We start from the raw sequence: 21407 nt of genomic DNA, 5'->3' as shown, positions 1-21407 counted from the left end.
TTTATGCCTTGACTTCCCGCCATACCCTATTAATTTTATTTTATTTATCAGTGATTTCAGTTTTACTATTTTCATATTTCAAAAAAATTGATTTCATTTTTATTCAAATTATTATCTAGTATTCTAATATATTTTGTTAATTTTAACCACTCAACTTTAATTTATCACTATAGAGAATTATTTATATCTGATATGTTTATTTACATATAATAACGAAGTATTATGCTCACACGGTTTTGTTTATCTTCATTTATAACATTTCCAAATATCGGTTTTCATATTTGAAAGCATTGTTATAGATTAAAGGTGTGAATCATAAATACTTATCTTCTAGTAGCATTTTGAATGTGAAAGCTAAGCAAGGCGAGAGGGATTTTGAAGGCACGAGATGATCTTAAGGATGACTTGTCTTTCAAACTTGGGAACGAAACTACTTCAGTTTGGTACAAGGTTTGGAGTGGCCAATGTGTCAAAGCTGTTGGGATTTCTTTCGTTCACATTTCAGATACAACTCTAAGTCTTAAGGACTTGAAAGTGGGTGGTGGTTGGAACATTTCCTCCTTGTATACTATGCTCCTGCCACTTTACGAGAAAGCCTTGAGGGCTATCCCCATCTTTGGATAACAGAATTCAGGATCTCTAAGTTTGGGCTCCTGACACAACTGGACTTTACTATGCTTCAGCCGCGTACCATTGGATTTTGGAGCGATGCTCCCAGTTGGCTCATGTTGGTGATTAGCAGTGGGTTTGGAGAACCTGTGTGCCTTTCATTGGGTTTCTCCTCCATGATGTCATCCAAGTTAATATTACATGTCAACGGTGCCATCTCACGGCTTCCCCGGGGTGCCCCAGGTGCTCTCACCCAACTTAGGATAGCTTACATTGCTTAAGATATTGCCCTTATTCTCGGAAGTTCTAGTTACGGCTTCATGCTTTTTCTTGGCCTCACTTTAATTCGACAAACGTTCAGGGTTGGGTTCGGCTTCAGGTGCGTGGTTCCTACTCGACCCTCTTTGTTGCGGCGATGAGTGGACCTTGGAGATGGCGCAATGAGAAGGTGTTGGGTGAGGGAAAGTGGACGACTGACTTTATTTATGCTTGGATTAAACATGAGGAACGATTTCTATGCGGGTTTGCATGGAGGCAACCCTCTATTGGCGAAGCTCCATGCCATGAAGATGGGTCTTCAATTGCTATGGAGGAAGGGCATCAAGAAATTCCACTGTGAATCCGACTGTTTGGGCATTGTGGTTGCTCTTAGGAAGGAGGGATTCAAATTTCATGCTTTTGCTAGTTTCTTTATGGATATCCATCTCCTTTCTGCTCGAAATTGGGATATTCGTCTTCGGTGTATTCCTCAGGAAGCCAATGGTCATGCAGATTATCTTGCTAATTTGGGTGCCCGTTTACAGTATGACTTTACTAGTCTTGATTCTCTCCATACATTGGCATTTGTTGGGTGATGACTTTGGCAATTGACTTGGGGTTTCATTATGTTTGCTATGAAACAAACATATTACCTCAAACTATATCCATGATGGAAAAAGCTCAGGAGATCCTTAACTACAATTACAATCACTAAGGATTATCCTCATTTTGTTTCTAGCTTTGATTTTGTGTCTTTATCCTTTGTGCGTAGGCGTGACAATTGTGTTGCTAATTTTCTGTTAGGAACGCAACCACCTATCCTAATTCAGTTTGGGTGAAAAGAGGTTTTGTTAGAGTTTTTATCTTTAGTGTACACTGATGTAATGACTTCTATTTTTTCTTTTTTGGTATAAACATCTGGTATATATTTTTTGAAAGAACACTTGGTATTTTTTTTAAAGGAAAAATGACATCTTCATATCTATTGAAATAAAATTAGTTATCTTCATAAAAATCTTAGGGCCTGTTTGGTATGTTGTATAGTATAAGAGCCGATAGTATAAGACCTGATTGTATTAGGCCTGATAGGATAAGGCATAATAAAATTTTAATACTATACATCGTTTGGTCATACACTGTATAATTTGGTGGCGACAGTGATGGTGGTGGTAATTGTGGTATTGGAAGGTGATGATGGTGTCAGTGGATGTAGATGGTGGTGGCGACAGTGGTGGAGGAGGGTAGCGACGACAGTGGTGGTGGGTGGTGGCAACAACAGTGGTGGTAGTGACGATAACGATAACGGCATCAACGATGGTGGTAGTGGTGGCGACGATGGTGGTGGTGGCGGCAACGACGATGGTGGTGGTGGTGGCGGCAGTGGCTGTGGCGGTGGTGATGGTGGAGGTGGCGGTGGTGGTGGAGGGTGGTGGTGGCGACAATGGTGTTGGTAGTAGTGGCGATAAGGATGACGATATCAACGATAGTGGCAGTGGTGGAGTGTGGTGGCAGTGGCGGCGACGATGGTGGTGGTGGCGGCGAAGGTGGTGTAGTAGTGGCAATAACGATGGTGGCAGTGGTGGAGCGTGGCGGTGGCGGTAGTGGTTGTGATTGACCAAAGGTTTATTTTCTTATTTCTTACTATTCATTTCACCATTATGAGTTCACTATTTTTTCTTAATTTTACACTTTAGCTAAGTTTGAAAGAATTGTACTCTCCCTTTTTGGTAAGAACTTTTCTTTTTTTACTTTTATTGTGCATGTTTTGTTTGTTGCTTGAATCGGTTAACGTTGTCACATTTATACTTAATTTTCTAGTTAATACCACTTTAAACAAATTCTCATCCATTTCAGGTGACAAAATTCTTCTCCACATTTGGTTTTCAGGATACGTACTTCTCAATCCTTCTCTTCCAGACTTCCACTACGGCAAGAGTCCTCATTTGTTGTCTTCTTTCTATATTTTTCAGTTTTGACCTTTTTAATTCTCCAACATTTTTCTTCACATTTGGTTTTTAGGCTATGTGCTTCTCATTTCTCCTCTTCCATTCCGGTAAAGCACTCATTTACACGACATATGGATGTTGTGATTGTTACTTCAATTGGTGAAACACATCTCCTTCTTATCTCCTTCACTAATTGTGTTTAAATGTTTAATATTATGTTGTTGTTCGCTCTTCTCTGGCAGTTTAGTCTTCAATCAATATAAGTTTTCTTCTTTTTTGCTCATTTTCATTATTTCATTATCAACACAATCGGTCAAGTGAAAGTTATATCTTCTAATATGGTATAATGCAACATTTGTTCTTCACTGGAATAATGGGATTTTTATTGTAAACAGTTAAACTTTTCTCCTTTACATTTCACTAATTTCATTTCATTTTTTTTTTCCTTCTTTCAGGTTTTGTCATTGCTCTTTGCCCTTCTTCGACAATTCTATCAATACATGTAAGTTTCTTGAAAATATTTTTTCTTCCGAAATTTTCTTTATTGTGAACTGAATATACTGAGCCATTTTTTTTAATCCTTTTCTACTTGGTGTTTCACAATTTTCATCATCGTTCTTCTCTACTAGTATGATGAGTTTAATTAATTTATGTCATTTATAACTTATAAGGTTCATCGTACATTGCGATCTGGTCATCAATTTGTGTTGTTCTATCTCATTTAACTCTTTTGTGTTGTTCTGTCTCTTCTTTATTTGTTCTACCAACATGATCTAGTGAGTTTACTTCACAGTTTTTTTTATTTTCCTATTGTGATTAAAACATGAATCAATTTATTGTGAACTTTTTTCATTTCCATGAATTCTCATTGGAAATAATTTTTTAATTGAGTGGACATCTTTCTTCTTGCATATGTATTTTTTTAGTTTGTTGTTAATTAAAATTGTGAAGGATTTTTTTTGGTACATAAATTGTGAAGGATCTATAATAAGAAAGACTAATCTATCTATCTATCTATCTATCTATCTATCTATCTATCTATCTATCTATCTATAAACTATATAAAAGTGAAGTTTTTGCAACTTTGAGGGTAAGATGGGAATTCAATAATGCACATGAGTGAATATTTTTTCATGGGCATATATGTAAATTTGTGAGTAATTAATTATGAAATCAATCTTGACCGTTGATTGCTTCTAATCCTAGCCTTGCATCATTTTCTTATGAAACCCTTTGAGCAACCTTTTCATATTCTTTTGTTTTTTTTTTGTTACTTTTATAACTCTTGATTGTGGTTACAAATATCAGCAAGAGTCTCTTCATTTTTCTCCCATAAATTTTATTAAGTTTTGAGTCTTTCCATTTCCTTTCAAATTCTTTTCATCTTTCCCATCTTGATCTCCCTAACCTCTATTTATATGCAAGAAATCTCCCCCTCCGGATTCTCCAACAACACAATTTCTACGAAAGAAGATCTTCCATCAGGTTAGAAAAAATTCTTCTTCATCAATCACTTCTTCTTCATCATTTTTAATTCTTAGGCATTAATGTTCTTCTCCATCATCATCGTCCATCCGGTGAGAGCCCACTTTACTCCTTTTATCTCCCTTTTGATTTATTTATTCTGATTTCATAATCATTTCTTCTTCACATTTCGTTCTCATGCTACATTCTTCTCAACCGATCTTCATTTTTCTCATTCATTCTTCTCCTTACGATAAGATTCAGTGTTTATTCGTAATATGCATACTGTTATCACTAATACAATCGGTAGAAATTACTCATTTTACTGTACTTTTGTCATTGATGCATGTTTTGTTCTTATGCTTTGGATTATTAGCATTATTATGATATTTTCTTATCTTCTATTCCATTTTAAAGTAAACTTTCTTTACTTCCATTGGTAACAATAAACTGTTAAATTCGTCTCATTTTAATTTACTTCAGTTAATGTAAGTTTCGTGCTATTTTAATTTTCATTGTTTTATTATCAACCAAATGATTGTCTTTTCGTCTAATCTAATACATTGTAGCCTTTGTTCTCATTTTACATGTAATTGATTTCGTTTCAATTTGTTCTTCTTTCAGATTTTGCCTCTATTGCTTCCATTCTTCCAATGTACTATCTTGAAAATATGAAAGTTTCTTGCATTTGATGTACTTTTTTTTTTGTTTCATTGTCTCCTAAAAATGACTCTTTAGGTAAGGACAATTTTATTTTACTTTCTGCTGTTGATTGCGGGGATGAAGCTGGGGTTTTGTCTTCGAACGTATCCGTCTCGAGAAAACAAAGCGAAAAGGAAGAAAACGGTGAAGGGCAAGCTCGCTCTCTCCAACTGTGGTAAGAACCATTCTTCTAATTTTTTTCTACCATTTGTTTTGTGGAAAACGAAGCGAGAGGGAAGAAATCCACAAAGAGCAAGATCGTTCTCTCCAACTGTGGTAAGAACCTTTTTTCTTTTTTTCCCCTTCTTTCTGCGTTTTGACTTCAGAGATCAGACTTATTTTTCTACAATTTATTTTTCACATTAGGTTGTTGTCTTCTTTATTCTCATTTCTCCTCTTCCACTCCAGTAAGATGCAGTCTTTATTCCTCAATTCAATTTTTTTTTCACATTAGGTTGCTATCTTCTTTATTTTATTCCCCATATGGGTGCATGATTTCAAAAATGAAATCTTATGAAGTATCCCCGGGCTCAAGAAGTTTCTCAATATTATAATTCATTTTATTCTCTCCTCATATTGTTATCTCAATTGATTCTCTCCTAATTATTTACTAAACCTCTCTTCTACTTTCTATTAAAAAGATATTCATTTTAATTTTTAATGGCCAAGAATTGCCACTCATACATTTACAAGTTTTAATGCCCTCATTTTGGAAGAGCTCTCTAGTAAGGTCAAATGTGACATCTTCTTTTTCATTTATATGTGGTTATTGAGGAATTTAGTGGTTACATATTAGTAAGTAATGTCAGTTAGGGAATTCCAGAGGGCATGATTAGTTAGTTAGGATATATACAAGACACTAATTCTAAATTAGTTGACAGTTTAAACATTAAATTTGATATCAATGCCAATAAAAAATTTCCACTAACCGTTTCCAGTACAACAATTACAAGTACTAACTTTTCACTAACTCTCTTATAAGTCTAACTATTTTTCTTCTTTATTTGTGGCTATTCAATACACAAGTTGTTTTATTGTTGAATGCATTTATTGAAATACAACTCCTATTGAAGGGGACGAAGAGGGGGGAAGAGAATGAAGAGGAAGAAGAAGAAAAAGATGATTCTGAGCAGTAGGACAACAATAGTGTCGTAAATGACTTTTCTTTTTCCTCAACTTTCTTGATATGTTGTTTTCAAGTGTTGTTTGCTATACTTAATTTAAGGGTATGCTATGAACATCATGTTATTGCATCAGAAAGTTTGAGCTTACTTAATTTGTCTAGCCAACATTACAATGTATCAATTATATTCAATATTAATTGCGATATTCACGGTGAATTAACAAAGATACAACTTTATTATTGGAGAGAAATTTTTTTTTATAAATTGAAAGGCATATTTTGTCATACTCTGAGAGGGTAACGGTAAATTATATCATTTTTTGTAAGTGATTAATTAGTTGGTTAAAAGGTATTAGTTTGTGGTTAATTATAAGGATAGAGTGGTTAAATTAATTTGATGTTTGAAGAAAAAAGATACTCTTTTTGCTTCATCAGAAAACAAGAATAGTACGCCGTACCCTAATAAAAATTTAGTATTTTTCTATTGTAACGTCTATAAATCAATGCACATGCGACAATAAAATTTCTACTAACCCCCACTTAGTTTTTTGGTAACTGTTTAGTTAATATTATTTACACATTAGATAAAAATAAAAATATTAGTTACGAAATTTCAAAAGACATGATAAATTTTCTTGAGCATTATAATATCGGTAACAGAATTTCACAAGAAATGGAAAATTATTATCAAATTTATACAATACATAAATAAATATTAATATTATTCTTTAGCAATTAATTTTGAAATTTCTAAATTAAATTTGATATGAATTCAACAATAAACATTTTACTAACCCTTTCGCTTACACTTAGATATTTTATTGGTGTTTAGTTAATATTATTTACACACTCATTAAAAAGTTTAATATCAGTTACGAAAATCCATAGAACATGCATGATAATTTTATTAGGATTATAGAATATAATAAATAATAATATTATTATTAACCTTTAAAATCTTAATATCATTTACAAAATTCTATAGGACATGGTAAATTATTTTGGATTTCAAAAATATATAAATATTTTTTTGATACATCGAAAAAGAAAAATATATAAATATTAAACTAAGGATAAGATGTGTATTGTGATTATGATTTTACTAAACGGTTGAATCAAATTATACTAATGAGAATTTTACCATAACTTTCTTTGCACAAATTTATTAATTAATATATTTAATAATTCTTTTGCTGCCAAAAAAAATTTGTTACAACAAAAAGAGTTGTAACCTTCCTGCTCCATGTAGTTAATGAATGAGAAAATTAAATTAATAAATATAAAACAAATCCAAATATATTTATCCGATTATACTAATTATTGACTTATTCTATTTTTTTTCTTATATTTCGGGAAAGCCAGTGGGTCAATCAAAATGTCAAGTTACATTCTCAATGTAGTAATCATTCTATTTGCAAAAAAATATTAGTATAATCATTACTTAATCAATTTCTTTTATCAGCTCATATATAATATGAGAAAAGGGAATATACATCGTTGGTGTAAACTTTTTTTTACACAAACATCCTATTGTTTTCTATCACATCAGAAACTATGATTGTAATTTAATTAAAATATATGAAAAATATAATCATTTATCCCACGTGGCATACAATAATTGGATAACATTGAAAATGCACATCCATTAAACTCATATAATATTTCATCTTACTAAAATAAAAAATTAAATTGTTATATAAAAGACCAAATTAAATAGTTCAACATTGGGGTGAGATGGGTATTTCACTCGGTGAGCTAAGGGAAATGAAGGGTATTGAAGGGTGAAGGGCCAGAGTTCGAACCCTAATAAAAGAACTAATTTACTAACAATTAACAACTAACATTTGCCTATAAAAAAAAGTTCAACATTAAAATAAACGTAAAAAAACATAAATTAGTATAATTATTATACTACTACAAAACAAATACAAACACATGTGACACGCAAAAAAACACTACAAAATTTAAGTTAACTTACATCTAAAATTAATTTTAATTTTTTAATTCATAACTTTGTTTTTATAAACCTAATAAAGATAACATTACTTTGTTAAATTTTAACTCAATAAACATAAAGAATACCCCGTGCAACGCAGGGAAACAAAAGAATTGTTTTCCTCTAAAAGAAACTAAATTAGATAGTGCAACATTAAACACAAAACCAAGAATAAATAAAATAGTTGTTCATCTACAAAATAAAAGCAAATACATTCTTCAACGAAAAAAATTACAAATTCGTGTTTTCTTATATTCAAAATTATTTTTATCCTTTTAATTCATAAACTTTTTTTAAATAAACATAACACAAATTTAAAATTTTCGTACAATAAATAAGAATTAAAATCCCCCGTGCATCGCACGGGTAAAAGGACTAGTGTTTCTTATAAAAATAAAATTTTAGGTTTCCTACTTTTTAAAAGATATTGCCTCTTTTTATTTCTACTTGCGATGCTCAATAAAAATAATAAAGCTAATGTCTAAATACATTCAATCATAACAGTAATATTCATTATCATTAAATACAGAATGGTTGAAAATTCAATTAAATTGAAACTAAATAAATGATATAAGTTTCATCTAATCATAAAGACAATGTTTATTGTCATTAAAAACATATCTGTTTAAAATTCAATTAAATTGAAACTTAAAAAATGATATAAATATCATTTAATCATAAAACTAATGTTTATTATCATTAATAACATAACGGTTGAAAATTCAATTTCAATATAAAATTGAAAGAAATGATTTAAATACCTTAATAAACACATATATTGATTGAGTAACCGAATAAATAATTAAGGTTGAAATAGTAATACTTTTAAGTGACATTAATCATTCAATCTCCTACTAATAATAAAACAACACCCAAAAATACATGATATAACTAAAAATCTCAGAGTTAATCTTTCGATGCACAAAATAAAATATCCTAGAGTCACCCATCGTAAAGGATTAAAAATTCTCATTTGCGATAGTGATGGCAACAATTTCATAGTACTTCAAATGCAGTTTACAAAGAAGTCTTTCACAATGTCATATGATGAAGATCTTTTTACAGGAAATGTGGAACGATACATTCTCAGTTTTATTCTCAATGTAATTCTTCCAATTGCAAAAAAAAATTGTAAGACCCAGGTTTTAGCGTTAGAATAAATAATTAACTTCTTATTCACGCCTAAGTTTCGGTGTATCGTGAGGGGAACCTGAACAAGTGTATGATGATTTGGATAGCTTAATGAAGAAGAAAGTTCAGGAAATGACTAAGTATAGTACTGTAGTCAGTTTAAGTGATAGCTCGAGCCATTTCCACACCCGGCTAAGGTCGAGAGTGTTCGAAAAAGGCTATTTCCACTTATAGAGCATTGTTTAAGCGAAACTCAAAATCGTTAGAAAAATAAGAACATTCGGGTATTTTTCCCATTACTAGTGTTTTGCTACGGAACTCTAGCTTGTACGCACGATATGTTTGGCTTCTCGAAAGCCCGTCGAAGCTATGCTTTATCTTCTCGGGGACCTTAATTATGACTATGAATGAAGAGTTTTTCTATTTGAAGCTTTTAACGAAGTTTCCATCCGCGTAACCTCATTTCTTTCGACGATTGCGATCTTTCTTCAGAAGGAAGTTTCTTCATTCGAATCCAATTGCAAAAATTAGTTTTTCAGCGTATTTTGATCAATAATGCGTTTGAATCGTTTTCTTCAATTCAAAGAACCTCGTTTTGAGTTTTGGTATTCTATCGCCAAATATTCACTTGTTATCAGCAGATGAAAGTACCAGGACGACCGGATCAACAAAACCTTCGCTTTTACTTTTTTTACCTCCGCTATAAAAGGGAGGGAATCTCACTCCCCCAATTAGAGAGAGAGGCCGCGGTTAGAGAGAGGGAGAGGGAGAGGGAGAGATCTTCGAGAGTTCTTGTCTGATCGACCCGATTTCATTTTCTTTCGATCGACAGCGAGGTAACCTTGCTACTTCTTGCCTTTGTTTCTACTTTTGTTGCTTTTCACTATGTATTTCTGTGCTCAAAGTTTTGAGCATTTTCGAAAAACATCAGCTTAATTCTATTTCTTCTTTCAATAATCATTTATGCCTTTCCTGCGTTTCATATTCACCGCCGGTGCGCTCGGATTTTCACTGAGTCGCTATAGACCTGAAAAACTGTGGAAATACTCATTTTCTCTGTGAGTTTGCTTTTTGAACAAAAAAATCACGACTCAACCTAGTGCCTTTAGAATTAGTTGCTATAAACAGCATTCTGTATGACCCTATCAAATTTCTTTTTCTAAATTTCAACTTTGAGTTTTTGAGCCTAAAATCTTGACCCAAATACCCCTATGTGCATTTCAAATTCGATAATTTTTCCGAGCATTTTTTTACCCTAGTTATGACCTTAGGTTACCTAGGAATTAAATTAGATCGAAGAAAAAGCGCCGAAACGCTAAAATTGGGTAGTAGCCGAGACTTGCATGAATTAGGACTGGGAGGAAACTAAAATATGGACAAGTTATGCGCCGAAATCTTACTGTATCCCTTCGAGTCGCCGAAATTATGGCTTTGGTTTCGTGTTATTCCGAGTTCTGTAGCTCGAGTTATGCGCGTTTTAGTGAGCAAAGGTAAATATTAGAATTTTCTGGGTTGGTTTCACGTGTTAAAACTCACCCATTTGGGGAAACTCTTCCATTCGTACTTAGATGTTGCACTCTGAAGCTTATGAAGCTTTTTCGGACGTTAGTTAGCATTGTTTATATTGAATTGTTTCTTAGTAGCTAAGCAATGTTGTTTTTGCTTAAGGTTCCGGCTTAGCTTAACCAAGAGGAGCTGATTTTGGAGCAAGCGGAGCGTTCTCAAGACGGAACGGAACATACCAGAGGTGAGGGAAACTTACTTGCTAGCTAATGACTTAGGCGTCGATAACTTCGACCTGCTTATTTGATTGTGATGATGTTGATTGAGCTGAATTGAAAAATGTTTTCTGAGGCTTCGGTCGTTGTTAAACCTTAAGACTTGTGTCTCCGTTTTCTGGGGCTTCGGCTGATATATGTGTTGATGATTTGATTGTTGCTATGATTGATGTTGATTGAATCACATGCTTTATATGTACTAAGTGACTAATTATAGGATGTGTTGATATCTGCAAATATGCTTGTTGGATTGTACTAACTGAATCGTGCAATTATATATGTATATAGCTGTGGATCTTCGGAGTTAGGGAAACATGAGGTTAGGCCATGCTAGTGACGAGACTTTTAAGGGAATGATTGACAAGTCAGACCAAGGTTCAAACCTTTGTCGTGTTAGGGGACCGAGGCCTTCTCATGGAATTACTTGGGTTTGTTGGGATGTTTTGACTTATAGAGTTTTAAAACAAAAGAGAAATGGAACTTGACTTCATAAATGAAATTCATAATTCATTAACCAAAGATAGAACACCTTCAAATAATATTGACAATTTCTTGAAAAGACTTAGGATCTGAAATGAGTTTGGAAAACGGGAAAGGTCGACGATCTAAGTGTGAGGAAAATCCTTGAGTGCTATAACACATTTTGCTCCTTGAGCAGTTTATCTAGCCATCCAAAGGATGAGCCAGGGATGATTGGAAAGTCCCCAAGTGTGAGTTCACAATCTTTGCTCATTGAGCAGCCTTTCGGCCATCGAGCTGATGAGCCTGGGTAAATTGAAAAGCCACTGGGTGCGAGGGGAATTCTCCTTGTTTGTTGAACAACCTTTTGGCCATCAGGCTGGTGAGCCAAAGTAACTTGAAAGGGCATTGAGTGTGAGTAGCACTCCCTTTTGCTCGTTGAGCAACTTGTTAGGATATCGAGACGGTGAGCTAGAGTGACTAGAAAAGTTACTAAGTGCGACTAGCACTTCCTTGTTTACCTTAGGGTATTGTAGAGACAATGTACTCTAGCTAGACATGTGTACCTTGGTGAGGACGATTCGTTGTTTGGCTAACCATATTGCATTCATGCACACATTTCTTGGGGAGTGTGCTGCTTTCCGAAGTACGATCTCAGATTGAGACTTCATAGGAGCGAGGTGCTTCATAGGAGCGTGGTGCTTCAGTGAAGCGAGCCTCTTCAGCAAAGCAAGTTGCTTCGGGCATAACAAGCATACATGGTTACACCGAGCTGGTGAGGATCGATCTGTGCCCAACTTTAAGTGGCAATGTCATTGGCTTGTCTTGCCGATCGTGCTGGTGTCGTTTATCATGATCATCTTTTGAGCATGACATTGCATTGGCACTCCATGCATCTTACCATATTTGATGATGTGATGATGATATATTTGTTAGTTGTGATTATGATATATTTGTTAGTGGTGAAATGATGATATGCTATGTATATACACTAGGATAGGTCATGAAGAACCTATATATGTATATCCCCCCTTATCGTTACATGTTGTTTGTATTATCTACATTATTCTGTGAGTTGACCCTCGCGCCTTGCCTTGTTTGTATTGTTTGTGTTTGAGCGGTCGGCAAACTATTAGATGATCGACATGCGGTTCAAAATGATGCGTCGTTCGGGGAGGATCCGGAACGAAATGACTACTACTGAGCCTTCGACGAGGACCCGGATTCCATGCGTGATTAGATGAGGGTCGATGATATTAGTATAGGGTATGGTTGGTTAGAGTCTACTCATATTGGTTGTCGTTGTTATAGCTCTGATTCGTCATTTGTATTTTGGGGCAAGGTAGTTCCCCGACACTTTACTTTTTGTGTGGTTCTTTGTAATGGGAAATCACAAGAGAAGTTTGACGTAGGAAGTCCGGAGGGGGGCGTTTTGAGCTGATTCTCCCACTTTTGAGGACATGTACTTATAACTTTGTCACTCTGATCACTAGATCTGTACGTTTTTTCTTCGGGCTTACTTCTATCACTTTCTACTACTTATGGTTAGAGCGAGGTTGTATATCTATGTTGTATATTAGTTATGTTGTGCAATCTTGGGTTGAGTCTTTAGTTTGAAAAGTCTTTTACTTTAAAACGAAAAAAATTACCTGCATTTTCCGCTTTATATTATTTTTTAGTTACTAAGTGACACCAGAAAATCGGGATGTTACAAAAATAAATAAAATAATTCAGTGTCTATGTTTAGCACATACATGTTATTTCAACTTCTTGTAATAAACTATTCAATAGATATAAAAAAACCAGCAATCGAGTATTTAGGAAAATAACAACAAAAGATAAAAAAAAAAAAGACAACTCAAAAAAATAAAAGCAAACATTCATTACAAAAATAAACTTACAAATTTATAATTTCTTATATAAAAAATAAAATATTTTTAAAAAATAACACAAATTTTTAAAAGATCACATAAGAAAAGCAAAAGTGAATCACGGGTAAAAGATACTAGTTAATATTATAATTTAGCTAGAAATTATTGACAAAATGGCTGTAAATATTTAACATCATTTTCCCTATAGCTGCGGAATATCTGAACTAGTCCTAGTTACTTAGATAGGAAAATATCAAGTAAGTTACATATTGATAGAGTTTAGTCGTGCTGCATAACTTTTAAAACTTGCTGCACTGAGCTGCCAAAATATTTGGAAGCTAACCATCACCCTCATATTTCATGCTACCAATATTTTGGTAGCTAAATTGTAATTTTTCTGTAAGTAAATACTTTTTGCTAAGAATTTGCTACATGTTACTACGGATTGAGCGGTAGGAAATTCCAAAATTTCTTGATATTGGAGACCATCTCACGTTTGTTGGATCCAATTAAAGTTGAAGATTCTGAAAAAGAAATAATGCAATTTTTGTGAACAAGAATTTACATTATTTCTTCAAAATAAACTAAAATAAAAAAATCGACTCATTTTATTGTAACTTCATCCAAATATCTTTGAACAACATCTGATCAATCACCTATCAATAGATGTGATAGGAAAAGTATAATATGAGCAACTTGTTTGATAACATCAGCATAATTTGGAAGTAATGAGGTATCAGGAAAAGGAGTTAGGCCCGGGTCTGGTCCGTCGTCTCCTAAAAGACAAGCATCAACACGTGCATAGACTTGATTCGCACTACTACCCACACCATCATAACCACCCTTGTTAAAACATTGTTGAGCGTCTTCAATGGCATTGAGAGCACCCCCTTCTACAACAAAATAAAACAAGCATGTTTTGTAATGGGCATTTGCCTTCGGATCATCAACACTTTTTGCAATCAAAGATTTGATTAGAGTAATTGTGTTGGTCACATTGGCATGAGCTACATCAATTGTATATTGGGTAAGGCTAACAAGGTCTTTCCCACTTGGGCTTGAGTTCAGAAGGGTTATACAAAATGAAACATTCTTAGATTGCTTGCAAATCTCACCCACTTCCACTACTTTTGCTCCACGGGAAGATGCAACAAATACAAGCAACACTAGCAGTAGCATGAGGGGTGAAAAATACTTAAGCAAAGACATTGTAAGTTTTGTTTAGTTTGATCGCTTGGTTTAGCTAGCAGGAGAGAATTTAAAGTAGTGAAAACAAGATCCTGTCCTATTCTATACTTCTATACTATATACTATTTTCGAAACCAAAAAGTGGCAATTCCGACAAGTGTCACTCCCTGATTCTATGCCTTTCTTCGTAAGTTTTTTCTCTCATACTATAATTAGTAGTAGATAATGTCATATTTATATTTTCTGATTTTTCATTATTAAATAATTTCATATTTTCAAAGATAATTAATGTATTAGTATTGCATTTAATGGTTATTAATGACATTATAATAACTATTCCAAAAGTCAACTGTGAATTTTTTCACAAATAATTAATGTATTAATATTGCATTTAATGTTTATTAATGACATTAGAGTAATTAACAAAAGTCAACTGTGACTTTTTTGAAAATAATTAATGTATTAATATTGTATTTAATGGTTATTACTGACATTAGAATAATTAATAAAAGTGAATTGTGACTTTTCTACCATTAAGATGTATGCCTAAAATATTTTTTTAATGATTATGGTTATTTTTTATATTAAAAAATAAAAAGTATTGAATGTAATATCTTACATTCAAAATGATATCAAATATGCCATAAAAAAATTGATATCAAATAGTTTTAAATCTTCCACCTCACCCTCTCTAACTGATAAATTCATTGATGTAACGATTGATGACGTGAAGGTTAGATTAGTCGTTGAGGTGTGCCCTTTCTCTGATTTCCGGAGGCTCTCTTCTTCTCTAGCGGCTCCTAGGGTATCCTCTTCGTCTGAGCTTAACCCAACCTCTGAAGACACGGTGGTGGAGGAAACACTAGACTTGGAAGAAAGCTCTGTAGACGGTGGCTGAGGTCACTTGTGATGGGCCCCTGGTGGCAGAGGATCAGAATTTGTGTTGCAGAGGAAGACTTTCCCTTCACGGTCATAACTTTTCTACAACAGCGAAAGTTAGCAAACTTGGTTTCTTTCACTAGAATGGGATGGTTCAACTAGTCAGCAGAGGTGTTATAAAAATTAAATTGTGACAGTTGGATCCTCTTGATCGAGTGGTTGTAAGACACCCTGAATTTCTTGTCCCCACGTGGCTGATTGAGTCTTTGTTTAGTCGGCTATGTGGTGAAGAGTCTCCATCGATCGCTAGTGCTCCAAAGCAGATGTGGGTTCATGACTCGACCCATTCTAATGGTGAGATAGGGTCCCTTCTTATGTCAACTATTGCTTCCCCTGATGGGCTAGAATCAACTGCTGCCCAATTGTCCACAGTAATGAATCTCTCACCAAAGAGAGGCAGAGGTAGACCCAGGAAAGCCTCGACTGTTTCTTCTTCATCGCTCGCATCTGCTGCCAGAGGAGTAAATACAACCAGTAAAAGAGATCGAGTTTCAAGGCGCTTGGCTGTTGAAGGTGAAGCGCTGGATCAAGATTTGCTAGGTTCAGTTCTCTCTAAGAGCAAGTAGAACCAGGTGCTCGTCTAACCATGGAGACAAAAACCTGGCTTCTCGGTAAGGTGCTAGGTTTAGAGTTCCCAGGTCTTGATTCTCAAGCTATTGAAGGGGTGGAGGACGAACTGCGACTGCTCCGTTCATCTTAGAGGGTCATGGGGGTGCAGTGGGCATCGTGGAATGTTAGAAGATTGTGTGGGGCATATAACAAAGATCATTCAGAATTGGGCTCATTCTCTGTGTTTTGAGTTCGATTTTGTCCCGGATTCAGGAACAGTGGGTGGGTTGCTGGCTTGTGGAGGGCAGAAGGGATTAAGGTTCTTGAGGTGATTAAAGAAGAGAGGCTTCTTGGTCTTGTCGCTAAGTCATGTTGGCGTTGTTAAGTTCAAACGCATCATATCGTTTTAAAATTTAATTTTGATCAATAACAATTTTTATAATATAAAAGCACTTTGATGAAAACTAAGCTTCTCATATATATATATATATATATATGTTCACCATGACATATCCTACGCATATACATAGCATGTTATCATTTGCAGTTAACAAATATATCAACATCACATCACCAAATTTAGTTAGATGTATGGCGTGCCAATGCAAAGTCATGCTCAAAAGATGACCCGGACCTGGCGTAGCAGGGGCGGACCCACGTGTAGGCCCCTAGATTTTTTTAATTTTTTTGTTAATATCATATACAACAGCGGTTTTGGATCCGCCGCTAAAAGTTTTGTGTTAATGTATGGCGACGGTCGAAAGCGCCGCCATAGCATAATAAGTAAAATATCAAAATTCACACTTAACATCAAATTAGAACGCGGTTTTTCTTTCTTTCTTTCTTCCATTACTGCTTTTTGGCATTCATCAACTTAAAGTCCGTTTCCCCAAAAATTAAAAACCCACCAATCTTCACCTTCCTAAATTTCTCATCACATGGAGAACCCTGATCATCGCACCAATCAACCACAATTCAAGAGGAAATTCAATTGATTCATTGTCTCTCAGGTAAATTAACTTCGTAATTCACCTTACTACGCTACACACAATTCATATTGGACGATCTTTTCCTATTTCTATTTTTTTTTATTTTCAAAGATTTTTTTTTTGTTTATGAACTTGCTGCACGCGTTGAGTTGAATCGATTTTTTTGGGTGAGAAGTTTTGCTTGTGAACTCAACAGATCTCAGTTCTTTGATGGAACCATGTTGGGTTTGGAGCTACCTACGTTCAGTGACGGATCAAAAAATTTGATGTTGTGAGGGCAATATATATACATATAAATTCATAAAAACAATTAACATATACTATTAAAAGTGGGGGCATTTTTTTATCAAGGGGACACAAGTGAGAGCATTTTTTACCAAAATGGTCATAAGTGATGGCATTTAGTAGTGTGAAACACAAGTGATGGCATTTTTACCAAAGGGATAATAAAAAATCACATACTTTTACCACTCAATTTTTTTCTAATGGTTGTTCTCAAAATCAAGTGAGGACACTTGCCCTCATGGTGTTTAACATAGATCCGTCACTGCCTCCGTTTGTTTTTGCTGATGAGTTTTCCTGTTTTGATTGTTGATTCGTGCCTGCAAATTTTGGAATGTTAAATTAGCAGCATTGTAATGTTTTCTCCCAAAAAAGCAAAATTTGTCCTTTTACTGCACAAATTAGTCTTAACTTTTCACGGTTGAATAAACTTTTGTGCTTTTCATGTGAAATTATAGCTACTTCTTGCTTGCTACCTAATATAATTTCTACTTTGTATTTTAGTCTATAGTTTCTTTTATGTTTAGCCACACCGATATATAATGTCTGGATCCGCCTGTGGCGTAGTCAGATCGGTCCTCACCCGCTCGGTTTAACCATTTCTTCCTGTTATGCCCGGAGCAGCTTGCTCCGCTAAGCATCTCGCTCCTCTGAAGCACCTCGCTCCGATGAAGTCTCGATCTGAGATCGTACTTCGGAAAGTCGCTCGCTCCCCAAAAAATGTATGCATGAGTGCAGTATGGTTAGCCAAACAACGAATCGTCATCACCAGGATACGCGTGTCTAGCTAGAATATACTGCCTATACGGTACCCTAAGGTAAACGCTGGTCCAAGACCAAAAACCTGCTTTACCAGCAAAAATGCCTTCGCACTAAAGTGAGCTTCCCGCCACATCGGCACTTCCTAACGATGTAGGAAACAAATTACTTAAGCAGTAAGGAGTGACTTCCGCACTCCAGTGAACTCCTCGTCCCAACGACACATCCTACGATTTCTGCAGCTTAGGTTTTCAACATTCTTAATAACCGGACCGTCGACATATCCCGTTTTTCAAACTCTTTTCCATAACCTATGTTTTTTGGAAGTGATTCTCTTAACAAATAAAAGGGTTCTATCGTGATTTAATGCATTATGTCATTTACTTACAAAATTAAGTTCTTTATATTCTTTTGTTTCCAAAACCTATTAACTCAAAGATTCTCAATAACCCCCAAGTAACTTCCCGAGGGAGGTCTCGATCCTCAACTCGGCAATGGCTCAGACATTTTGTCAGAGCCTACCTAACATTTCTCTAAAACCCCGTCATCAACATGATGTAACTTAGTGTTTCCCCCACTCCGAAATCGTATATATATGCATACGTTCAGTCAGCACAGTCCAACAAAATAAACATATCTAGTGTGATAAAACATAACATTGTCCTATCCACTAGAAAACAGTAAGCACTTTATATGTGCTGTAAAACATAACTCTGTCCTACCTAGAAAGTAGTAAAACTGTCGAAACCTCAGCAATCAACAATGACATAAGCCTCAATCAAACATAATCAATAATACAAGTCGAATCCTCGACACCTAAAACATTATCTAATAGAGTAAGTTTTCCTAACCGTTCTGCAGCTTCACAATTTGTTCAGAATCTATCTCCTCGGCTCAGCTGGATCCAAACCTTAAGCAAAATATCATTGCTTAGTTACTGAGAAACAAAACGATCTAATAATGCTAATTGAAGTCGGAGAAAGCTTTGCAAGCTTTAAAGTTCAACACATAAGCACGAATGGAAGAGTTTTCCCCAAAATGGTGAGTTTTGACTCGGTTCAAGTTTTGTTCAAAAGCACTTTTCAGCGGCAATTTCGCCGACTACTGATTCGAACTAATGCTCTATCCAACGCAAGAGAACCGATTGTGCTAAAGTTATGTTAGCTTTCCCTCTTTACTCTCTACACTGAAGGGAAGAGAGAGAGAGAGGATGAGAGAGAGAGAGAGGAGGAGAGAGAGAGAGAGAGAAAGGCTGGATACGGGTGCAAGAGAGAAGTAGGAATGGAGCATGGGAGGGTAGAGGGCATGAAAGAAGCATGAATGGGAATTGGGGGGCATGCCAAATATCACCTCATTCTTTTTTCACTCATTTCCCTGAGGATTTTGAAGCAAAAGATACGTGGCAGGCTTTCCAGAGGTATTGCAGAGTCTGGGAGGTGTATATTCCTGCGAAATGGGATAAAAGTGGGAACAGGTTCGGCTTTGTACGTTTTATGGATGTCAGGGATCCAGAACAATTGGAGAGAGAGCTGGACAAGATGCTTATTGGGAATATGAAAGTCCATGTTAACCTTCCTAAATTTGATGTGGGTACTCGAAAGATTGGGATGCATGAGAAGGTTGAGCGGCGAGTACCTCAGAAGGTGGCGGCGCCATCTAAAACATATGCAGAGGTTGTGGTGGCCAAAACCAACAAGGACAAGGTGTGGCAGGAGAAGAAGGCGGAGAACAAAGTGGTGCGAACAGGGATTGAGGGTAATGTTATTAAGGATTGGAAGCTGGAGAGTGCAATTGTGAAGGGAGAAATTGGTGGATGGCTGCAGAAGAGTGTGATAGGTATGGTGAAGGATTTAACACAGGTTCATTCGCTGCACAATTCTTTTATCGTGGCCGGCTTGTCATCGTTCAAAGTGCGTTATTTTGGCGATGACATGGTTCTTATCAGCAGCTCGGAAGATATTAATATTATTGAAACACTAAACGATTCAGGGGATTGGGTTGGAGAAGTGTTTGCTCAGTTGTATCCGTGGAATCCTACAATCATTCTTGGATATCGTTTACGATGGGTGCAGTGTTCGGGGGTTCCGTTGAGTTATGGACAAAGGAATGTTTTGAGCATTTGGTGAGACCAGTGGGGGAAGTAATCGCAGTGGACGAAAAGACGATCGCGTTCGAGAGAGTGGACGTGGCGCGAGTCCCTGTTCGTACGTGTAATCTGGGGCCGATTTCCTTATTCAGAAAGATGAAGGTGAATGATTTTGTCTATGGTGTGAGGGTAATCGAAGAAATTGGTCTTCCGTCTCAAGAGATGTGTCGTTGTAAGGGCAAGCACGATGATGAAGACGATGAAGCAGTGTGGTCCCTCAAAAGGATGTGGGTTCTCAAACACCATCAGCCCATGACCGTAATATAAATAAGGAGATGGTGGGCCCTCAAACAATAGTAGCCCAAAGTCAAAATAAAAATAAGGAGTGTGTGGGCCAACAATTACAACTTGATATTGCTGGTCCAGAATTAGAAAATAATGAGGATCAGATTGGTGTTGGAGCGGTGGGTGAACATGACCCGTCAAGGGGTATTCATGAAAATCAATTGGAGGAAATGAACCCATCTATGGGAGAAGGGGAATTGAGTTTGGTGCCCCACCCCTTAGGCTTTGCACCCCACTTTATTAAATACGGAATTTAAAGTTCCGTATCAATACGGAAAATAAAATTCCGTATGTGTTTTAATATATAATGAGTGGTTGAAAATGTGACACGCATGCTTAAATACAGTACGGAATTTTAAGTTCCGTATTCAATAGGGAGAATACGGAATTTTAAATTCCGTATTTGATAAAGTGGGGTGGCAAGCCCCATAGGTGGGGTGCCAAACCCAACTCCCATGGTTGCAGCGCAGGTGAATGAAAATGTCTCAGGTGCAGGTTGCGTTCCGGAGAGGACGTGCTCGTCGGCAAGTGGTGTTGGGTGTCGGCAAGGAGGGATGCAACGTGAGTTGGTTTCATCCCAATTCAGTACTAGCTCACTGTGTATTAGATCAGAGGTTGCAAGGAAAAAGGTCAGAAGTGTTATGTACTCTGTTTGTAATTCTTCGCCTGAGTTTGATTGTGTGAGTGAGGGGCAGAATTTCCAATTCACAAATAAGATGGACGAGGCCAGGAATTTGTGGGAACTAGGGAAAGAAATTGGTGTTTCCTTTGATGGTCCAGACGAGGAAATTGTGGCCCGATTTATTGAGCTTGAAAAAAGGGACAGTTTGAATGAGGCTACTAAAAAGCAAGAGGCGGTAGTAGGGAATGATAGTGGGTTGTTATGAAGATACTAAGTTTTAATATAAGGGGGTTGGCTAGTAGGGCAAATGG

The 21407-nt window shown here is 35.8% G+C and overlaps 1 protein-coding gene across 1 annotated transcript; it reads right to left on the bottom strand.

The window, feature by feature from the left end:
* Positions 1 to 13956: 13956 nt before the first annotated feature.
* LOC130748069 (uncharacterized) lies at positions 13957 to 14591 on the bottom strand. The gene has a single exon (XM_057601160.1). It carries the CDS (start codon positions 14544 to 14546, stop codon positions 13986 to 13988), a length of 561 nt encoding a protein of 186 aa, XP_057457143.1. The 5' UTR covers positions 14547 to 14591; the 3' UTR covers positions 13957 to 13985.
* Between the last annotated feature and the right edge of the window lie 6816 nt (positions 14592 to 21407).

This window comes from Lotus japonicus, chromosome 3 (genome assembly GCF_012489685.1).
Source record: "Lotus japonicus ecotype B-129 chromosome 3, LjGifu_v1.2".
NCBI lineage: Eukaryota > Viridiplantae > Streptophyta > Magnoliopsida > Fabales > Fabaceae > Lotus > Lotus japonicus.
Note: the sequence above shows the minus strand (reverse complement) of the source record. Positions and strands in the feature narration are given on the sequence as shown.

Excerpts from the sequence above, each read along its gene's own strand:
- LOC130748069 (XM_057601160.1), bottom strand. The coding sequence starts at position 14,546 with ATGTCTTTGCTTAAGTATTTTTCACCCCTCATGCTACTGCTAGTGTTG.